Genomic DNA, 22338 nt, shown 5'->3' with positions numbered 1-22338 from the left:
TACATAGTATAAAAATAAAACAATGTTGCTTACCGCTGTCTGTCCCTATTTATGGTTAGATCTTTAATATTACGCAATGGATTTTGATGTGTTTTTTTTAATAGGTAGAGTGTTTCGAGAGGAAGGTTGTTGTATATAATACATGAACTAAATACTTAAAAGACACTGATAATTTTAGAAATGTCAATCGTAATGTCGTAGATAAACAAATTATGAAGTACTAGCGACCAGCCCCGGCTTCGCAAGAGTGCAATACTGATACTAAATATTCTACAGAATTTGTTTATTTACGACAGTACATTACAAACTACTAAAATGATCAGTGTTTCTTTACTATATTGTTCATGTATTATATACAAAAACCTCTATTCTATTCGTGAATCACTCTATTTATTAAAAAAATCGTATCATAATCCGTTGCGTAGTTTCAAAGATTTAAGCATAGGGATATAGGGACAAAGAAAGCGACTTTGTTTTATACTATGTAGTGATATTTAAGTATCAGTATTGACCGTGCAAAGCCGGGGCGGTTCGCTAGTTACATATATTTTATAGTTCATTAAGACCCCATATTAAGACTCGATATTGTATTATATTGAGAATCCTCTTATATTGAGGATAGAGATTCGGAGATTATTGATAAGTCTGCTACTTTTTAGCGGCACTTCAAGAGAAATTGTGAACGCTTTGTCATAGCAACTCCGCGATACTGCTTTACATCTTATCGCCACGATATGTGGATATCTAGTGTGCTGTCTCAAAACTAATCTGCGAACTATTATTTTATATCATAAACATAAAATGGAAATATTTCATTCAATTTGAAAATATTACATTGAATAATAAGTTTTAAAATGCAAATTTATGTATGTATGTTGCTCAATTATGGTTTATTACGCGCTTAATATGAAGGCTCAAGGGTATGAATGACTTGGTGGTCTATCTAGAATGGTACCAAAGACTCATTATATATTCTAGCGTCAAATAGAAATACTTAGCATTATTGTATTTGGGTTTGAAAGGTGAGTAAGCCAATGAACTTAGATGGTCTGGCGTAGGAGATATAACATCTTAGTTCTCAAGGGTAGTATCACATTGTTGATGTAAATAATAATGGATATTTCTTACATAACCAATATTTATGTATATATATAGGAGACGGTGCCCAAGATCAGGTTGTATAAGTATTTGTCCCATTTCATTAAAAAAGGCACATTATATATTTTTCATTATTATCCAGCGAGAAACCAAGTGTCATCAAAAGTTTGCCATTTTTTTTGATCATATGACCGATAAGTATAAACATATTATCATGAAGGAGGTGAAAAAACGCAACTTTAAGTAGGTGTTTACTAATTATAAGAAATGTATATAATAAAAAAAGTATTCATAATTCTGTTCGCATATCAATAAAAAGTGCCTTTATATAGCTTCTAAAACAGATATTTTTCTATTTAATAGCACAGAATTTAAAAGAATTTAAATAAAAACAACGAAAATATTTATTGGACTTCCTAGCCGAGCCAAAAGATTCACATTCGATTTATAAAATAAAAAATAAGCATCACCGAAATTCAAAAACGACATTCGATATTCAAATTGATCCGTTAACACACACATTTATATATCGAATGCTTTGAAAATAGAAACGCGATAATTTCGTTTTATGTAGACGGCTGACTACACAACGGCAAGTTTGCTATCGCGTTGTGATGTACAAACATTTACCATACCTTTATGTAATTAAACATTCACAAAATGTTCTAACTGACTGATAATACGTGATGGTAGACAGTTCAGTGTGAGTGCGATACAAAAATGGGAAAGTTGCATCAAGCCCAAACTAGCGTAGCGTGTGAGTTTCATTGTTACTTAATTCAAAAACAGCTTAAGTTTTTAATTTGTGTATACGGCTCTTAGTCATTATTGAATTATAACGGAAATAAAAAAAAATATTTTTATTCGATTCCAAAAAAGTTTAAGTTTATATTTTGTTTGTATGGCTCTTAGTAATTATTGATTTATAAGGGAATTAAAAAAAGTTTTTTTTTTTATTGGAATGTTTCTATTAATTTAAATAAAAGCTTAAGTGTATACGTTATGTATGGATTTATGGTCATTGTGAATTAAGATCGTAATTTAAAATAAATATTAGGTATATTACTACAATCCTAAAATAGAACAAAGCTAGTTTAACAAAATAGTTTTAGTTTAGATACTTCTACATAATAATTAAAAAAATTAAACTAAAGACAAATAATACAATTTGTATAGAGCCTATAATCACATTTATTTGTTAAATAAAATCAGTATGCTATTAAAATTACTCTTAGCAAATATAATTTTTTTATAAAACTATATTATTAAGGAAAGTATAATAGGTAATAATAAATAGTCCTAGATCTTTAAGGCTAAATGCTAACAATTTTAGAGTATAAGGAAAATATTAGTAGAAACTTAGAAATATAAGGCATTGCCATAAAAATATAAAATATATGAATATTTTCTTTCTACAAAAGATTGTGTAGTTATAAGCACAATAGATGTAAAATGTCGGTTCCCATCAGGTAGCCTACCTCACAGCACGTCTGCTTAACAATGCCATAAATAAATTAATAATGCTGACTTAGTCGTTGAAATTCGATCGTAGTGCATTATAATAAAATATAACTTAGGACTAATAGCAGCAGATATCTTTTTAATTCAATTTCCATATTTATCTTATAAATTAGGTAATAGAATTTTTGTACCAGTCATTATGAGACGATAGCTGCACGTAAAAAACGATTGTCTTATTTTGAAGCTGTAGATAAGCAGAAAAGTTAAGAGTGTTCTTAATTCAATTTTGTGAAGTATTACGATTTAACAAATAAGAATATTTTAAATGCTGAAAGCTTATTGGCCGGGTAGAGAGTAGAACCATGTTTACAAAAAAAAATCTAATGTAATACGTATGAACACACGTCGTCTGAAGGTCTGAAGTTCTGTAGCTTACAATTAAATTTAATCAAAACAAAACTGTCATTGATTTTGAAATGCTTAAAAATTTGTAGAATAAAAGCGAATTTCGCGGGATATCTACTAGCTTAAATAACTAAAGAGTTGTCGAGAAAATATGAAAGTTGGCAAATTGAGATTCATCTTCTTCTTTTGTGGTATTAGGGCATTTGTGCCAAAGATTTAGCTTCGGAAAAACGGGTCAGTAAAAAAAAGGAAATGAAACGTCAAATAAGATATCGAATAGACTTAAAGCAAGCCTTTTAGTCTATTTGATTTTAATTTTAAACCAATATTTTATAAAAGAAACAATTAAATAATTAATAATTTTTTAATTTTTAGTTAATGTAATTATAGCACGTATTATTTATAGTAATATTATAAATATTATAAATAAACAGTTACTATCTGTTTTTTAATATTGTGCGATGATGTCAAAGAATTAATAATTTGTCTAAATATAACAACCAGCCCCCTTAAACTACTTAAAGCACTTTTAAATCGTCATTTAACAACTATATTAAGTAAAGCTACCACGGGTTCGGAAAGTAGATTCTACAGTGAAGAACCGGCAAGAAACTAAGTAAACTTAAACCTTTTCAACATATAAAAAAATGTTTTGTTAGTTAAATACACTTAATGTGTATGTATGTAATTAAACCACCAATTGGAAGAAGGGAATTAATCCAAAAAATAGGAACGGAGATAATAAAACAAAACTTCATAACTTCTTGCTTTCAACTTATAAACTTATAGGACATCAAAGATTATTAAGAAAATACCAATCCTGATTTATTCACTGACAGACCTGCCTTAAAATTATAATATTTAGCCCTACGTCTAAAGATTGTGAGAGTGTATAAAAGTGAATATGTCGAAAAGTGGCGTTTATTCTTCCAATTGGTGGTTCAATTAAAGAGGATTTAAAAAAATAACTGGGTGTTAATATCACTCTACTGGGTAAATCTTCTCGTTTGAGAATAAAAGTGAAGAGTTTATTGAATAATGCAATATGAATATGTGGACAAACATCACAGACTTTCATCCTTCTCATGCAGATTTTCACGTGATGTTTTACTTCACCGAACGCGTGAAATGAGCTCCGAAACATTTGTTTAAAACAATTATATGCAGTGTAATTTTTAAACAGATCACAAAGAACTCAACAATTATATATACACGTATTCTACATGTACATGTATTCTATTGTTTTTGTTTTAACAGTTGGTTACCAAATGTTAAGCATAAATAGACTTAACTTTCTTTAGAGTTCAAGCTTGCTTCACGCTAATCAAATTTGATTAAGTTATATAGTTGGTAGAGCAACAAACAGACAAACAGCATTTGTTATTTTAGTATATATAACTGTATAATCAATGATGCAACAAACGTAACTCAAATAATATGTTATGAATATAATGACCGTAATTTATAAAAAAATAATCGTCAAAATTAGAAGCAGCTAGTGAATTAAAAATAAATAAATAGTTATATGAAATCACTAGACCGATATTAATGAAACTAACCCTGTTCCTAAGTTGACGTGTGCCTAACTTATATTTAAAATGATTATTTCAATGCGACTTTTAGTTTTCGAGAAATTCGTGCACAAACATACAAACATACACTTATGAAATTAGACACACGTGCTTGGAAGCAAATGGATCATCATACAACAACAAACAACAACAGCCTGTAAAATTCCCACGGCTCGCCTCCTCTCCCTTTGAGGAGATGGTGTGGAGCAAATTCCATCGCGCTGTTCCAATATGGGTTAGTGGGGAAGGTGGGACCATCATACTCAAATACATGTCGTATAGTCGGTAAAAAATATGAAAAAACAAAAATTCTACGCACAAAGAGAGATTATAATAAACATTATAAATATAAAACTGTTTATAAATGGCATTATTATTATTATTATTATAAATAATTATTTGTTTTTTATCTGTCAATTGAAATTTTATTTACTACAAATGAGGTCGAGAGTAATAACTTTGAACTTTGACTTGATTCTCGGTATGAGCAAATATTTAATCGAAACGATCACACATAAAAACTTAAAATTTAGCATTCCCCATAAGGCGTAGACTTACAAATAGAACAGATTTTACAAAACTCCCTTTAGGGGTTGATATAAATAAATAAGCAACACCATAGAATTATGGTTTTATTACGAATAAAATTAGACACATTTAAAAAGACATTACATGTCATTAATTTACTTTTAAATATTATATGTCATTCACCCCCTCTCTTAAGACAATACGTAATCGTTTAAATAGCTCGGCATTCTTCGCGGTCGTGTTGAACGACGTTCTTTAAATGACGAACTCGTGGAAGGAAGTTCATGAGATTGATTATATTCAATAGATTCTTGATTAGGAATAGGATTTTCATCTTGAATATTTTCAGAATTTTGCATTTCATTATTTTCATTACAATCTTCTAAATTTTCTGGTAGTGGAGCTAATTGTCTGTTAGAGATTGTAGTTTCTCTTCCATCTGACAATCTGACATACGAATATTGCGGATTGGGCTGGAGTAACTCTACCTCTTCAACTATAGGATCGTACTTGGTAGCTCTCACGTTCTTTTTCATTAAAACAGGTCCTGGATTTAACATCCAAGAAGGAAATGATTCGCCGTTTGAAGTTCTTCGGGCATGGTTGAACATTCTTTCGTGAGGAGTTACATTAGTACTAGTACATAAAAGTGACCTGATGGAGTGTAAAGCCACTGGTAAAGCTTTTTCCCAATCTGATATCTCCATATCTTTAGATCGGAGGTATAATTGTATGTTTCTCCAAAGAGTTCCATTAAGTTTTTCAACTTGTCCATTCCCCTGGGGATTATATGGAGTTGTTCGACTGCAAGCTATCCCAAGAGAGTAAAAAAATTGCTTCAATTGTTCAGACATAAATGTCGCTCCTCTGTCTGAGTGTACATAAAGCGGAGTGCCAAACATAAAGAAAAGATCCTTCAAACATTTAATTACAGTCGTTTCAGTCATATCTTTGCAGGGATAAGCGAATGGAAATCGGCTGTATTCATCAATAATCGTTAACATGTATTTATTTTGCGTGTTAGATGGTAAGGGTCCCTTAAAATCTATGTTCAATCGTTCAAATGGAGAAGTAGCTTTTATGAGTTGATAATTATTTTTATTAAAACGAGGCTTGATTTCAGCACACACTCTGCAGGAAGTAGTTATAAGTTTAATGTCATTGATAGAGTATGGAAGGTTCTTCGTCCTTACCCAGTGTGCTAATCTTGTGACACCAGGGTGACAAAGAAGTTCGTGAATTTCTTTCAACTTACTATTATCAAAATTAATATGAGCACATACTCTAGATAGAGCGTCAGCCACTGTATTATCCTTACCAGGTCGATAAATAATTTCAAATTTAAAACTGGAAAGTTCAAGCCTCCATCTTTCAATTTTCTCATTTTTTTTTTGCTTGAATGTTTTTGATTGAACATGAATACTACAGACTGTTGATCAGTTAAAAGCAAGAAATGTCTACCCATTAAATAGTGCCGCCATTTACGCAGAGATTCAACAATTGCACTTGCCTCCTTTTCTATAGAAGAATGTTTGCACTTAGACTCAGTTAAAGTTCGTGAAAAAAATGCAACTGGACGACCGTTTTGAGAGAGTGTAGAAGCAATGGCAAATTCAGATGCATCTGTTTCTACCATGAATGTTGCATTTTCGTCGACCACTACCAAAGTAGATTTACAAACATCTGACTTTAAAGAGTTAAAACATGTAACAGCCTCCTGGTTTAAAGGAAAATGCTTAATACCAATAAGTGGTCTGATCTTCTGAGAAAAATTTTGGATCCACTTGGAATAGTGAGCAAATAAACCTAAAGTCCTTTTTTTTAAGGTTGGTAAATCCGTAGGAATTGGAAGATCCAATAGTGGTTGAAGACGGTCATTGTCAGGTTTAATCGTATTATTGTATATTGAGTATCCTAAAAGATTTATAGAGTCGCTTCCAAAGACACATTTACTTTCGTTTAGAGTTAATTTGTATTTCTTAACTGCATTCATAAATTCATTGAGTTTTCTATCGTGGTCATCTTTACTCTTACCACAAACAGTGACATCATCTAAATATGCGAACGTTCCTGCTAATTTTTCTGTATCGATAATGTATTGTAATGTTCGCTGGAAGGCCGCGACACCGTTTGTTACCCCAAAAGGTATTCTTGTAAATTGATAAAGTTTACCACATGCTTCGAATGCTGTATATTGTCGTTCGGATGACAAAATTGGTACCTGGTGATAAGCGCTTTTTAGATCGATTTGGCTAAAATAATTAAATTTTGCAACTTTTTCAATTATAGACTCGATGCTAGGTAGAGGAAATGCATCTAGTTCTGTAAATCTGTTTATGGTAAGCGAATAGTCAATAACAAGCCGCTTTCGGTGTGTACCACCTCCTGTCACTAATACTTGTGCTCGCCATGGAGATACGCTGGGCTCAATGACGCCTTCTTCTAGTAATTTAGATATTTCATTATTTATAAATTGTAAATCGTCTTCGGAGTAACGTTTATATTTTATAGCTATTGGTCTAATATTAGGAGATAAATTACTAAATAAAGTTGCAGGAGGAACTGATGCTTCTATAATATTGCAGACTTTCAGGGGTCCTTGGTTACCTCCAAACTGAAATTCAAGCACTGAATGATTTTGTAATAAGTCATGCCCTATAATAAGGTCTGCGCAAAGATTGTTTACAATTAAGAGGGGCTGACTTTTATAGATATGTTGCCCTATTTTGATTGTCGCTACACAGGAACCTTCCACAAAAGATATGTGATTAAGTGAGGCTAAAGTTATGGCCTGCTTACATGGCTTCCTTTTCAGATGTATTGTTTGCGCTAAAGAACCGCTTACGAAACTTACGGTACTACCAGTATCAATAAGTGCATCAGCTTTGTAATCGTTAATTGTTACTGATACCGTAGCTCTTTTTAAGCTAGAAGGTGAGGCCGCAGAAATCGTAGCAACTTCGACCGGTGCATCTTCTTTTACAACATAGTTAAGTGTTTCTTTATTACTACGGCAGACATTAGCGAAATGACCTGTTTTGGAGCAAAGTTGGCAGGTGGCATTACGAGCAGGACACTTAAATCGTCGATGAATGCTTCCACCACAAAAGAAGCACTGATTCTTTCTTGAATAATTTGCTATAGCTAAGTTTTGTTGAATTGGCGTTTCTTGTTCCTGCTTAGAAAGAGCATTTAGATTAAAAGAAGTATTATTAATATAGCCTCGAGAATTTCGTTCGGCTGTTTCTAAAGCAATCGCTTGATTTAGGGCCTCATCTAAACTTATGGTAGTGTTTTCTAAGAGTCTCTGTCGTATTGTTTGGGATGTGATCCCAGCAACAAACGCGTCACGAATGTATTCATTCTTATATTCTTCAGGAGTCGCGGCTTTAAAATTGCAATCATGTGCTAATAATTTCAGTGCGTGTACGTATTCTGTAATAGTTTCATCCTGTTTTTGTTTTCGAGCAACTAAAGTATATCGAGCAAAATTTCATTTTTAGGCTTTAAATATATGTGATCTAATAATGATAAGGCATGCTCGTAGGATTTATAATCACGTATTTAGGAGTACACGGTAGGAGATAGATGATTTATTAATAATTTGAGTTTCATTTCATCAGTTTCGTTACAAGCTTCTTCTGAGATAAAGTTTATGAACGTATACCTCCAGTGTGACCATCGCAAATCTGCAGAAGCCGTATCAGGTTCGACATTAAAAGTTTCAGGACGAAGATATCTTGAAATGGTTGATATATAAGATGGCATAGAATATTCTTCTGACATTGATATTAATTATTCGTAATAAATTGATATAAATAAATAAGCAACACCATAGAATTATGGTTTTATTACGAATAAAATTAGACACATTTAAAAAGACATTACATGTCATTAATTTACTTTTAAATATTATATGTCAGTTCAGTTAGTAGCTATATGTAGAATAGTTACCTTTTACTACGATATGAGCCGAAATGGTAGAGCCCAGTGGTTAGAACGTGTGCATCTTAACCCCAGGCAAGAACCATTGATTGTTCATGTGCTTAATTTGTGTTTATAATTCATCTCGTGCTCAGCGGTGAAGGAAAACATCGTGAGGAAACCTGAATGTGTCTAATTTCATAGAAAATCTGCCACATGTGTATTCCACCAATCCGGATTGGAACAGCCTGGTTGAATATGTTACGAACCTTCTCCTCAAAGGCAGAGGAGGGGTTAACCCAGAAGTGGGAGATTTACAGGCTGTTTTATTGTTGTATTACCATTCTGATAAAACTACATAACACCAACGAGACTTCTTCAGTAGTACCGCTCGTATTTTTCCTATCAATCAATCATTAAAGTATCATTTATTTTGTTTCAATGATAAATGTAATAAAATTGCATAAAACTGACTCATTTTTGACAGTCAATTTAACGATCTAGTTGAAACCGGTTTTAACCAGAATGATATACCTGGAATTACCAGGTCGAACTAGTATAAATTTAAAATAAATTTGACAGATTATCTGATAACATTATCAAAAAATAATCTTCGCACATCGTTACGCTAGTGAATAGTCCTTATTTTTCTCCTTTTTAATCCTCCGCATTATTGATACCATTTACATTAACAAAACAATGTGTTTATAATTCATCTCGTGCTCGGCTGTGAAGGAAAAGCAAGGAAACCTAGATGTATAAAATTTCATAGAAATTCTGCCACATGTGTATTTCACCATCCTGCGTTGGAACAGCGTAGTGAAATATGTTCCACATCTTCTCCTCAAAGGGATAGGAGGCCTTAACCCTGCAGTGGAGAAATTTATAGGCTGTTGTTGTTGTATCAAAACAAAAGAAATCTTCGAAGGAATTTCTCATATGTACAGTCAGAGTAAGAAAACCTTTGTCAGTTTTCAAATTAATTCCTTTATCAAGTCTTAAACTCTTAGTACCTTTTGAAACTAAACATCAAATCATTACGACGCAATATGTCATTCTCGATCGGTAAAGCAGATTTCGCTCATACTGGGCACACGAAAATAGACCTTAAGGTGACGAAACTTTTCTTACCCCGACTATACAAACCTAGATATTTCTCTAGGCGTATAGACGTATATTATATGAAACCCAATTTCCTTTAATAAATTTTATATCATTGGACACAATCGGTACAATGATGAATTAATCCATCTGTCATATTTTCCGAGATGTTATCAGCCGTCAGATGATTTTAGGTCGAATGTAATGATGTTCTATTTATAAAAAACCCTATGTATGTGTGACAAGGCAAGGTCAATTTTAGAATCCAGTTTTTATAAATACAAATATATATTGGAAAACAACACATATGTATATTACTCTGATCCCAATGTAAGCCGCTAAAGCATTTGTGTTATGGGAAATCAGAAGTAACGACAGTATCACAAACACCCAGATCCAACACAACTATTAAACTTTTTCTTCATCAACTCGGCCGGGATTCGAAGGAGTTAATATTAATTTGTAATTAATAATAATTTATTAATAAATATCAATATTATTTATTATATATTGCAATCCTTAAAGTTTAACAGATGAATATCACAATCAAAAAGGCCGATGAAACTGATGTTTTTCAATTTCTAATTAATTGAACAGCTGTGCTGCTAAAATTAAAAGAATGATCAACCTTATTTAAACATAGAATAGAATTGTAACAAATATATCATAATGAGGATACACGTTTAATGTAATGCTCAACTGCAAATCTGCTAACCCAATTTTCATAAAATTTTAACATAAAGATTATCGCATTTTGAATAAAGTTTTACTATGCGATATTACTACTTTATCTGTTGCGTTTTGTACTTTCATCCACTTTTAGTCTATTGATATGACCAGTGCTAATTTTAGGGGCCTTTTTTAATTAAACTATGATAAAGTAGAATGAGGTTAACAGAATAACAGAATAACCTTCTCCTTAGTTCGTAGTGTTAGGCTCAATCAGAATAATCAAGTAATCAGCATAACATAAACACTTTATAAGAAAATTTTACAGACTATAAAAAAGGGAATGCGAAAGGCGAAATTTGTATTCGCTTTGTTCCATACGTTTCTGCCGTTTCTTTTCTGAACCAAGGGTTAATACTTGCTTACCTTTTCATAATAAACAATAAATACACAACATATCAGAAAATGGCAAATTGGCAGCGTGTTTTTGGGCAGGTCAACGATCAGCTTTTGGTTGTTTACCTCGCTGATCTAAATAAAAAAGTATTATTTATTATACATAGCATTCTCATCTTCTAGGTTCCATCGGGAATATGCTGGTTGGCCTTCTATACGTATGGCCCTCCTACACGCTACAGTTGTACACAGACAGGAATACAACCCTCTTGTCTGCACCAATGACTGAATTAGAGAGCTCATTGGTAGGAAGTTTGCCTTCCTTAGGAGCGATGGCGGGAACGGCAATGATTGGTTGGATTTTGAGTGTCTTTGGAAGACAGAAGGGTGGACTTATCATAGCTCTGCCACTTATGGTAACTTGTTTTGATAGACACTTGATATATAAAAAAATATCTCATTATATCGTATAGTCAGACCTTTATTGATAAAAAATTGACATTTCTCATATAATTTTTCGTCCATATAGTTGATAATAGTATTGGTAAAAAAATCAAGAAGAGAATGATAGAATTTAAATCTGTTTCAAAATTGACATTGATAGAGAGTCTTCAATTAAGGGATGAATCCAAGTTCAATCGAGGAATAATGATCAACGTATGATTCTGACTCTTAGTCAGTATAATAAATTAAAAAGAGAACAATTATCATAATATTCTTTACTCTACACCATAGCCATATTCTTTTCTATCAATGGCATTTTTAAAGTAGATACTCCTATAGACTCTTGTGTGCAAGGATTGCAATTTATAAATTAAATATTCTTATGTTTCAGATATCTTGGTTGATGATCGATCTGACAAGTTCATCGATTCTCATACTCATTGCGAGGTTCATTGGGGGTACATCTAGTGGAGCCTTTATGGTCCACTCACCGATCTTCATATCTGAAATTACCGAGGAATCCATACGAGGGACCTTGACATCAGGTCAGTTACAATAGTTGACGCATTATTCTTAGAATTTTAATATTACTTTTAGTCAGATTAAATTGGAACTTTTTCCTTTTTATTGACTTTAAAAAATAGTCAATAGCCTAGTTTAAGGCATAACATTAATTTGTCAGGTGCTTCAAATCGTGCTTCAGGAAATAAAAGAGTATTTTTTATATAGAAACGTTGTCGAAATCAATTTACTGTATTCGACAATTCTTAGTTTTTGACAGATTTTCGGTATCAATCTATACCTAAAAGAATACTTTGATCCAACATTACTTATGGTATGTTTAGTACTATTTTGGTTAACAAGCTGTTCTATGAGCCTATTAGCTAACGTGATCTGACTAAGCTCGTCGATAAAGTAAAACATCGTGAGGAAATCGGCACTTACTGGATGAAAGTAATATTAAATATATATGAAGGAAAAAAGATTTTTTAAATTTCTTTTTCCATTTCCAGCACCGATCACCTTCTACTGTCTGGGTGTCCTCGCTTCCTACATCCTGGGATGGTTTTTAACGTACAGGTATATTATCTGGGCAAATATTATTTGCTGCCTGATCTACGTGGGCCTCATGATGACTGTTACGGAGAGTCCAGTTTATCTTATGAGACAAAAGCGCGAAGAGGTAAGTGGACGTAGGGTATTTTCTTCTTAATTAAAGGTTCGTATCACTAGAAATTATTCGAAGTACAAACTTGTGAAATATCGTAAAGTAATGATATCATTAATGCTTTAAATATGAACACATAAAAATCAAGAGTCAGGATTTCAAAACATAACGAATAACGTATAAAGTCAGTTATGCTGAAGAACTATTCTTGTTTATTTTTATTGTTTTTTTACATAGGTAGGTTGACGAGCAAAGGGGCCACCTGATGGTAAGTGGTCACCATCGTCCATAGACAATGGCGCTGTATTAAATATTACCCATTCATTACATCGCCAATTCGCGTTACACTGGCTCAATCGCCCTTCGAAGCGGAACACAACGATACTGAATACTAATGTTTGGCGGTAGAATATCAAGTGGTACCAACTCAGACAAGCTTGCACAACAGCTTGCTTGGTAGCGCTACCATCAAGTTAAAACGTAATGAATCTTTAGCGAGTGTGTTTTTCTATCGATGACTTGGTGGGGTTAATTCTGATAACATTTAACGGCTAGGATACATACTTGTTTCTATTCCAATCACACTTCGTGTAGTGCCCAATCATATGAAACTCTTAATCGTAACTGTTTGCCAATGATAAGATCGTAATCAGTATCTACATCGACCGAAGAACAACTAGATCATGGTATTACTAGAATAGCATTTTTTGCCGATTCATACATTTATACATTAAAAAAAGGCATGTCATTCAACAAAAAATGTAATGATGATAAAAAAGCATGAAGCTAATACTAGTCGATTTTACGGATATATTATATAAATTATATTTAATTTACTAACTTTCTCACGGTATTTTTTGGAACAAACTGCAATCTGAACTATCTGATGATTTATATTAAATACAATTTTGGCAAAATGAAGATTCAACAGCCTAATAAAAATAATTTACTTTGATGTGATTTAAGAAGCAAACTGACTACCATATTAATTGTTGAAGGTATTTTGTTGCAGGATGCTCGTTTGGCTATCTCTCATTACAGAGGCGCGTCACTCTCCTCAAAAGTTGTGATGGAAGAGTTTTCAAGACTGAAACAGCAGATAACGCCTGCCGTGGAACTAATAGCAGTTGATTCTGGTAGAAGTTTTGCATTATTTAATGAAAAGCCATTTAATAATAAGTTTATTTTTTAATATAATCAGCCAAAAAATATTAACTCAAATTTAGTTTTTTTTTTTTTGAGGTTTGTATTATATTAGTATCGTAACATTTCCTTTGTTAACAAATGGCACACTTGCGAAGCCTGGACGCAGAGACGGTCATACTAGTGTACGACTAGTACTAACCTCAAGTTATCCCTTGACGTCCCCTGATAAGATGTGGTGGGTACCGCTGGTTTTTCAGTGTGTATCTCGGCCCCTTAAGCGCCGTGCCCTACATTCCCTCCACATAATATAAGGGAAACACGTTACGAGCGTCTTTTTCCACTGAAAAAAAATGTCCCAAACTTGGCTTACCAGTTTAATAATAAACATCGTAACTAGGTATCTTTATCGCTAATTTTATTTGTGTTTTAGACGCTAAGGCAGATGAAGCGGAGAAAGAAAAACTGAATTTAAACAACGATGACGAGGAAAAACCGAAAATGTCATCATTCAAAATGTTGTGTAAGTTATTTCATAACGAAAATTTCAAATAGAGTAACAGTACTTATTTAGAAATTAGTAACTTGATCCTGTTCTCCTGGCATTCTTAGTTTTTGTTCGTTATACATAATATACTTTATATGTGTGTGTAAGTATTAATGTTTTCCGGCATGAAGGGTGAGTGCGCCAGTGTAACTACATAAACAAATGAAATAGCTTCTTAGTTCTTAATATTGCTGGCGCCCTGGTAATGCGCTGACGGGCGAATGTTTCATTTATAAACGTTACAATCTATGGTCGGTGGTTACCACTTATCAGATGGTCAAATGCCCATCTTAAACAGATGAGTCGATGTCATAAAAAAATAAACCCAAATTGTTATACCAAGTAATCAGTCTCAGTAAAATAACTCCTCAGTGTCTCAGTAAAAAAGACTTCCAACACTGATCATAGATGGCGTTAGTTGTATCAACTATTACAAAGTTTGTATGCAAGATTCAAACGTTAATTTAATATCTAAGTCTAATACTAAGAGATGAAGAATTAAAAACTGTGCGAACTACATTAATCAACTAAGTTGTTAAAGAGATGAATTATATGTGCCAGTTTGAACCTTTCACGATTCAAATATATTGTAAGGAAACTAGCGCCATCTGTAATTGAAACTTTAATTTTGTTCCACAGTTGTCTCCCCGTCATCAAGACGTGCTTTCACAATAGTTGGTTTAACACTGTCTTTACAAGTAAGTAAAAAAAATAAACATTATTAATTATAGATTTTAGTTGTGATGTAAGTATTTCAAACATAATATTTTGATATATATAGAGCCCTTCTTAATAGTTAAACGGCACACAAAATTAATGAATGTTAAAAAAATGCGGTAGAAATAGAACAAGGGTCAAGGAATTATGAAATGTACATGTATAAAAAATAAAAGAAAAATAATATTAGTAAAAAACAAAAAAGGTTTCTAGCAGAGCGTGGTTTCGATCCACGGACCTCTGGGTTATGGGCCCAGCACGCTTCCACTGCGCCACTCTGCTCTTGATGCTTGAGTTGAAATTATCGAACATTATTTAACATAGAATACATAAACGCCTTTTACTAGCTTTACCCTTTTTTTATTTTAAACGGATTTGAAATAGAGTGCTTTATTTTCTTTGTATCTATTTTTATTACAGCGATTTGTTCACTCTTTAAACTACGTTAGAGATGGTTCTAATATAAAGTTTCCATTATTAATATTAAAAGTATAATAATTGTACATTTTTGTTTGCTAATGTGATCAATTGTATGATTTATATGTCATGGCAACAAAAGAAAAAAAAACAATTTGAAATAAATTAAAAATAGAACGAATACGTCAAATAATAATAATAAAGTCATTATATAAAGTAGTTTTATGTATTGTTATATTAACTATATTGTTATGCGCGATTTTACCTGAGATAAACGTTTCTGCTTAACCTCCTTGAGTAATATGGGTTAACCTTTCTCTACGATCAACAAATTGTTCTAAAATCACTTCAGATCAGCGCGTACAGTATTGAACACTAGAATAACGATGGTTGGAAGTACGAGTTTCAAGGTCATATGGCTTTTCTCTTAACAGGTGATGATGGGCATGGTAGCTGTGCAAGTTTACGCCAAGAACATATTCGCGAATGCTGCTCCAAGTCTCTCCTCGCACTTCTGCTCCGTAATGTTTGCGCTGGTCCTCCTCTGTGGAAGTCTTTTAAGTGCTCTGTTTTCTGACAAGTTTGGAAGACGGGTAAGTTGTTGAACAACATTTTCTCTTAAGCGAGAATTCGATTTTTAAATTTAATTTTTAAATTACAGCAATAAATAACAACAACAACAGCCTGGAAATCTTTCACTGCCGAGCTGAGGTCTCATCTCCCTTTGAGGAGAAGGTTTGGAAAATATTCCTTCACACTGTTCCAACGCGGGTTGGAGGAATACACGTGTAGCAGAATTTCTATGAATTTCGACACATGTAGGTTTCCTCACGATGTTTTCTTTCACTACCCAACTTGAGATGAATTATAAACATGAATTAAGCACATGAAAATTTAACAGTGCTTGCCTGGGTTTGAACTCGCAATCATCGGTTAAGATGCACGCGTTCTAACCACATGGCCATCTCGGCTCTTCTGAATGAATTTTATGAACAGAATCTCTTTCAATTCAATCTTGACATAATTACATACAATTTTGGCAAGTATAGTTGCAGTGGGGTATCTTTATCAAAAATATAACCACACATTTGTATGGCATTATTAAATAAAAGTTATCTTATAAATAAATAATTTTAAAATTACCATCTCGATATAATCCAATAATCGATTATTTCGTCGATGATATTCCCAACCGATTATTACAGATTTCACTGAAATCGATTACATTGTTAGAAAAAAACGCAATCTAGATTTAAATGGATGACCTGATACAAATCTGTGCATTAGTATGTGTGAATAGCACTTGCCTCGTCTCATTCAGTACCAAGACCGAGAAATGAAAGTAGTACTTTCACGTGCGATCCGAAAACATCACTAAACTATCTAATCACTAAATATAAGTGCCCCTTGCAGTGAATAGTCTCTAAGATCACTCTCACTATCACTTTTGCTGAGTGAGCTCCAAATTTTTATCGTGCGTGATTCCAAGTGGTTTCTGATGCGTCGATTCGTTTTGATAATGTTGTTTTGTTTTGATAGATTCCCGAGTATCATATATCATATTATGAAATATGATGTGGTTTTCGTAATTTGAAACTTGAATAATGAACTTCAATACATATACTGGTAGAGTTCGAAACAGTTATTCAAGCAACTATTTGATTTTTTCAATATTGCAGTCATATACCTTTAACACGTTGGCTGTGGCATCATATTTTTCCATTCTTGCGGTACGAGGCGTTTAAGACCTCGTATGAAAACTTTAATAATATTGGTACGGGGCATATTAGACCCCGTAACGTTTAATAAACTAAAACTCGATGTGATGTGATCGAATTTTATTCATTTAGTTCCGTACGTGGTCAAAATGACCCCGTATATCATAGCTACACCATAGCATTCTGTCTTCAATGGGCATCATATAAAAATATTTATCACATATGCTACGGCCTCAGACAGAGAAATCTATGTTTTTATGAGCCTTACCGCAAGGGAGACGTATACGAGGCTTATAAGACCTCGCTCAGCATTGAACGTGTTAATATTGTCTCTTACAGGTCCTTCTGGTAATGTCTTCAATCGCCGTGGGGCTGTGTCTAGCAGCGATGGGCATACTGATTCAGACCAGCATTCTACCCCCATGGGTGACAGCGGTGCTGATATTGCTGTACTGCTTTTCCTTCATGTTCGGCTCAGGGAGTGTACCATACGTGTTGCTGGCGGAAGCTTTTATACCAGAGGTAATTATTATGTCACCGGATAATGCATACAATTATAAATCACCATTTTCGATGAAAGCTTGTGTGATTCATCTATACATGGTATGTACGCTTAAATCTTGAAAAATACGCAACGGATTTTGATGCGGTTTTTTTTAATAGATAGATAGTTTCGAGATGAAGGTTTTTGTATATAATACATAGACAGCATAGTTAAGTAACACTGATAATTTTAAAAGTTTCTTATGTGATGTCGTAAATAAACAAATTCTGTAGTATGTTTAGTATCAGTATTGCAGCCGTGCGAACCCGGGGCGGGTCGCAAGTTATAATTAACATATGCAAACATCCGATATCTTAGATGTCATAATAACAGTATATTTTGTAGCCAATCTCCTAATCTATACATATACTAAAATTGGAGTGTCTGTTTGTATTATTTAAAGTAACCTCTTTTTACTGAATACATATAGACACTACATATATCGAAATAACATTTATTTCAATTTTTGTCTGTCTGTTTGTTACTTCAAGAGAATGACTGGATCGATTTTGATGGGACTTTCACTAGCAGAAAGCTGATCTAATAAGGAGTAACTTAGCCTAAAACCATAGTCTTCCCACGGTTTCAGGGTACAGAATATGCGCTGATCCGTCGTGAGGCATTTATGTCTGATGCGATACGATTTCTCACAGCGAACACGCAAAGTAACGGTCTATTTTGACTTTGCGTCTAGTTTTTCGATCGAGACGCTGATACGAAATGGAGACACGGACGAAAGAACATGTCTAGACGTAGCTTTATATCTGACGACCTCCATGGTCGAGTGGTGTGTACACCGGTTTTCATGGGTACGCCACTCTGAGGTCCCGGGTTCGATTCCCGGCCGAGTCGATGTAGATTACCATTAGTTTTCTATGTTGACTTGGGTCTGGGTGTTTGTGGTACCGTCGTTACTTCTGATTTCCATAACACAAGTGCTTCAGCTACTTACATTGGGATCAGAGTAATGTATGTGATGTTGTCTCATATTTATTTATTTATTTATATATCTTCTATTAAGTATCACTAACAAAATATAAAAAAAAAATTAATTCAAATCTCAATACAAACATATACACAAATTCTTTTCGAAAAATATATATAAAAATAGAATATTAATTGTATAGGACATTATTATTTCCACTGTAACATATATGTATATTAATATTATGAACTGGATAAATTGTGTTTTTGTATGTAAGAGTTTAATCTCAGGAAGTAATGATTTTATTTAAAAAGAAATCAATATTATCATTATATTTTTATTTTTTATGCTATTTTATTATCTTTGAACTATATGGAATGACGTAACAACTTATAGAAATTAAATATTGATAAGAATGCTCAAGATAAATATGACGTCACAGTTCTTTAAATATCAAATAAAATAAATTTACATTGAGATAAAAATAACAGCGATATCTTTATTGCAGTTTGTGAAATAAATATTTTATCTTGAACAATCGGCGCCGAGATTATATATTATATATTTTACAAACACACACACACACACACATACATGTATTTATACACGTATAGTTGTTCTGTACATGTGTGTGTCATTGAATTCTTAAACGGCTGTTTCTAATTACTTTTTTATTCATAATCAAAGATACGAGAGGAGGGTATGATATAGAAAGTGCCTTTGTTTGTTTCTCTTTCAAGTCTTAACCACGAAACCGATTGAGGGGTACAGATCGGACTGTTACTTGGTGGTGATGCTTTGTGCAAGCTCTCCTGGGATGGTACCACTTGTCAGTTATTCTGCCACTAAACAGCAGCACTTAGTAACGATTCTATAAATAGTGAGTGAGATGGTAACAGGTTAAAGAGAGATAACATCTAAGTTCCCATGGTTGGTGGCGCATTGACGATGTAATCTATACTAATATCATCATATAACACAATCTAATCTAACATATAATCATAAATGTGGAAGTAAATCTGTCTGTATGTCGTTCATTCACTACCAAACCGCTGAACCAAATTTGATGAAATTTAATATAAAGCAAATTTGAACTCTAAGTTAGGCTACATTTCACTACCAAACCGCTAAACCAAATTTGATGAAATTTAATATAAAGCAAATTTGAACTCTTAGGTAGGCTACATTTCACTACCAAACCGCTAAACAAAATTTGATGAAATTTAATATAAAGCAAATTTGAACACTAAGATAGATAGGCTACATTTTGTACCCAGCAACTAGTTTTTAATACATCTTACATCGCCAACGTCGAGGAACGGTGATGACCACTTAACATCAGATGGTCATCAGGTGATGTAGGTTTATTTTGTTTGACCGCCTACCAAACCATAAAAGGAACAAAGCTTACCTAACACCTGCCCTCCTCACACATAGATGTAGCCGCGGGCGGAAATTAATAATCAATAAATGACATACATAATTAAAAAACATTCATGCAACAAACATATAAATTGGATTAGTGGAACAAAAATAAGTATTTTTATAATTAGTCTGAATCATAATCATACAAGGGATATAAAAAGACTGGAAGTGATCAATCATGATTTTTAAAGATAATTTCGTACCACATTTAGTAATGTGATGAAAAAAAACGTAAATATTCTTGTTTATTTTTTTCTGTGTTTTTGTATAGGACATCGACATTTTTAATATGTTAAAAAAAATCCAAAATATACTTAATTTCAGTAGCTCCCCACTTCGCAGGGGTGCAATGCTGATACTAATTATACTAGAGATATTTTCTTGTTTTTTTTTTTTACTATATTGTTCATGTATTAAATACAAAAACCTTCCTGGAAACGTTCTATCCATTATCAAAATCCGTTACGTAATTTGAAAGATCTGAGCATATGTAGGGACAGACAGCGGTAAGCGACTTCGTTTTCAACCGACTTCAAAAAGGAGGAGGTTATCAATTCGTCTGTATATACTATACTATGTAATGATGATATTCATAGAACAATTTGGCCAGAGATTTATATATTTGAAAAATTGTAATGCTGATTATTGAAAAAAATAGAATAAATTTATTTTGGTGGTTCGTACTTTATTTTGAGGCCTTATCTCAGCAGTGGGAAATTTACAGGCCTCACTTTATTTTGAAAGTAGACAAAAACGCCCAGGACAGATAAGGTATATATTATACGCGAAGCTAAATTAAATACAAATTGAACGAACAAGAAATTTGACATTCACAATTTTTTGCAAGAAATAAAAACTACATTAAGATTGTAATTTATGTATCCTCAATGGAGTTTGTAGTTTTGATTTGGTAATTAAGGAAACATATTTATAGTTTTATGTTTACTCGAAGTAATTGGAAAATATTTGTAGCATTAGGATGTAATTTCAAGTGAAGTGAATAATATTATGAAATGTTGTTCATACTTAGAACGTATGGCAAAACGTTGCGCTAGTATTTTGTCTGATGTTCAACTGACAAGCATTACATCCAATTGCTGCGTTCAGGTTAAGGACTGAACATCCTGAATTCTTTATATCTGTTGCCACACTGACATCTTAGTTGGTGATGCTAGGATTGCTTAATATTCCTTACTGCACCAATTTTTAATACACTAAGAATGGTGCCAATTAATTTCTGATAAAATAAAAATTGTAAATTTCCTGCTGTCGCTAGTTTTGGCTCATTTTCCTCCACGGTGCTCCATGGATGTGCTTGGTGGATTTACATGTGGCAGAATTTCGTTGAAATTAGACACAAGTAGGTCCTCACAATGTTTTCCTTTGAATGCACGAGCGCGAGATGAACTATTAACACAATTAGCACATAAAAATTCAGTGGGTTGGAAAAAATATTGTTATGATGATGATGATGTGGGCCATCTCGGCTCATACTTAAACACAGTATAAATCAACTAACCGTGAATATTGTAATTTAATCTAAATAAAAATTAACATAAAAAATATTGTTGTTTTAACTGAATATCAGTTGGCCTTTTATATTTGACATGACCAAAACCCTGTCGGTAGAAAACGCAATACCTTAATGTCAATACTGTACTTGTCTTATCTCATGTGTTTTCATTTATCCATCAGGTACAGAGCATCGCTTCGATGCTGTTAATGGAATGGGTGTGGCTCCTCAATTTCTTCATCGTGGGAGTCTTTCCCTTCATGGTCAAATTCTTCGGAGTCCACGGATCATTCTACAGCTTCGCTTGCTTCGCCATCTTAGACACAATAATTGGTCTATTTTTCGTACCGGAAACCAAGGGACTGACAAATGAACAGATTCAGGAAACATTTCTGAGGCGACGGAAATGAATTTAATTACATAATAATTATGACTTTATCTGTATATAAATTAGACGAAAACAAACAGTTATGTACCTTTTGGTTCCATTTTTAAATTTTTGGATACAAATATGCTCAAAATATGCAAACCCCAAAGATTATGGTCGCACCTTGACCACATATGTTAGTAAGTCAGTTAATGTAGGGTTTAATTATGATTTTATGAACATTTCAATTATTAGAT

The 22338-nt window shown here is 33.0% G+C and overlaps 1 protein-coding gene and 1 non-coding gene across 3 annotated transcripts; one reads left to right on the top strand and one right to left on the bottom strand.

Annotated features, from left to right (window-relative positions):
* The first annotated feature begins 1698 nt into the window (after positions 1-1698).
* On the top strand, positions 1699-22312 carry LOC124540090 (facilitated trehalose transporter Tret1-like). 2 transcript variants are annotated; one of them, XM_047117506.1, is made up of 10 exons: positions 1699-1855; positions 11337-11569; positions 11989-12142; positions 12611-12780; positions 13778-13901; positions 14342-14431; positions 15095-15153; positions 16024-16182; positions 17647-17829; positions 21897-22312. In XM_047117506.1, the coding sequence occupies exons 1-10, from the start codon at positions 1819-1821 to the stop codon at positions 22122-22124; spliced, it is 1437 nt and encodes a 478-aa protein (XP_046973462.1). In that variant the 5' UTR covers positions 1699-1818; the 3' UTR covers positions 22125-22312. The 2 variants fall into 2 exon arrangements, with proteins under 2 accessions (XP_046973462.1, XP_046973463.1); XM_047117507.1 differs by lacking the exon at positions 11337-11569 and having other exon boundaries at positions 1717-1855.
* Trnam-cau lies at positions 15383-15454 on the bottom strand. Its single transcript has one exon. It is a non-coding gene; the product is annotated as a tRNA-Met (tRNA).
* Positions 22313-22338: the final 26 nt, after the last annotated feature.

The sequence above is a fragment of the Vanessa cardui genome, chromosome 24 (assembly GCF_905220365.1).
Source record: "Vanessa cardui chromosome 24, ilVanCard2.1, whole genome shotgun sequence".
NCBI classification, from domain to species: domain Eukaryota; kingdom Metazoa; phylum Arthropoda; class Insecta; order Lepidoptera; family Nymphalidae; genus Vanessa; species Vanessa cardui.
Note: the sequence above shows the minus strand (reverse complement) of the source record. Positions and strands in the feature narration are given on the sequence as shown.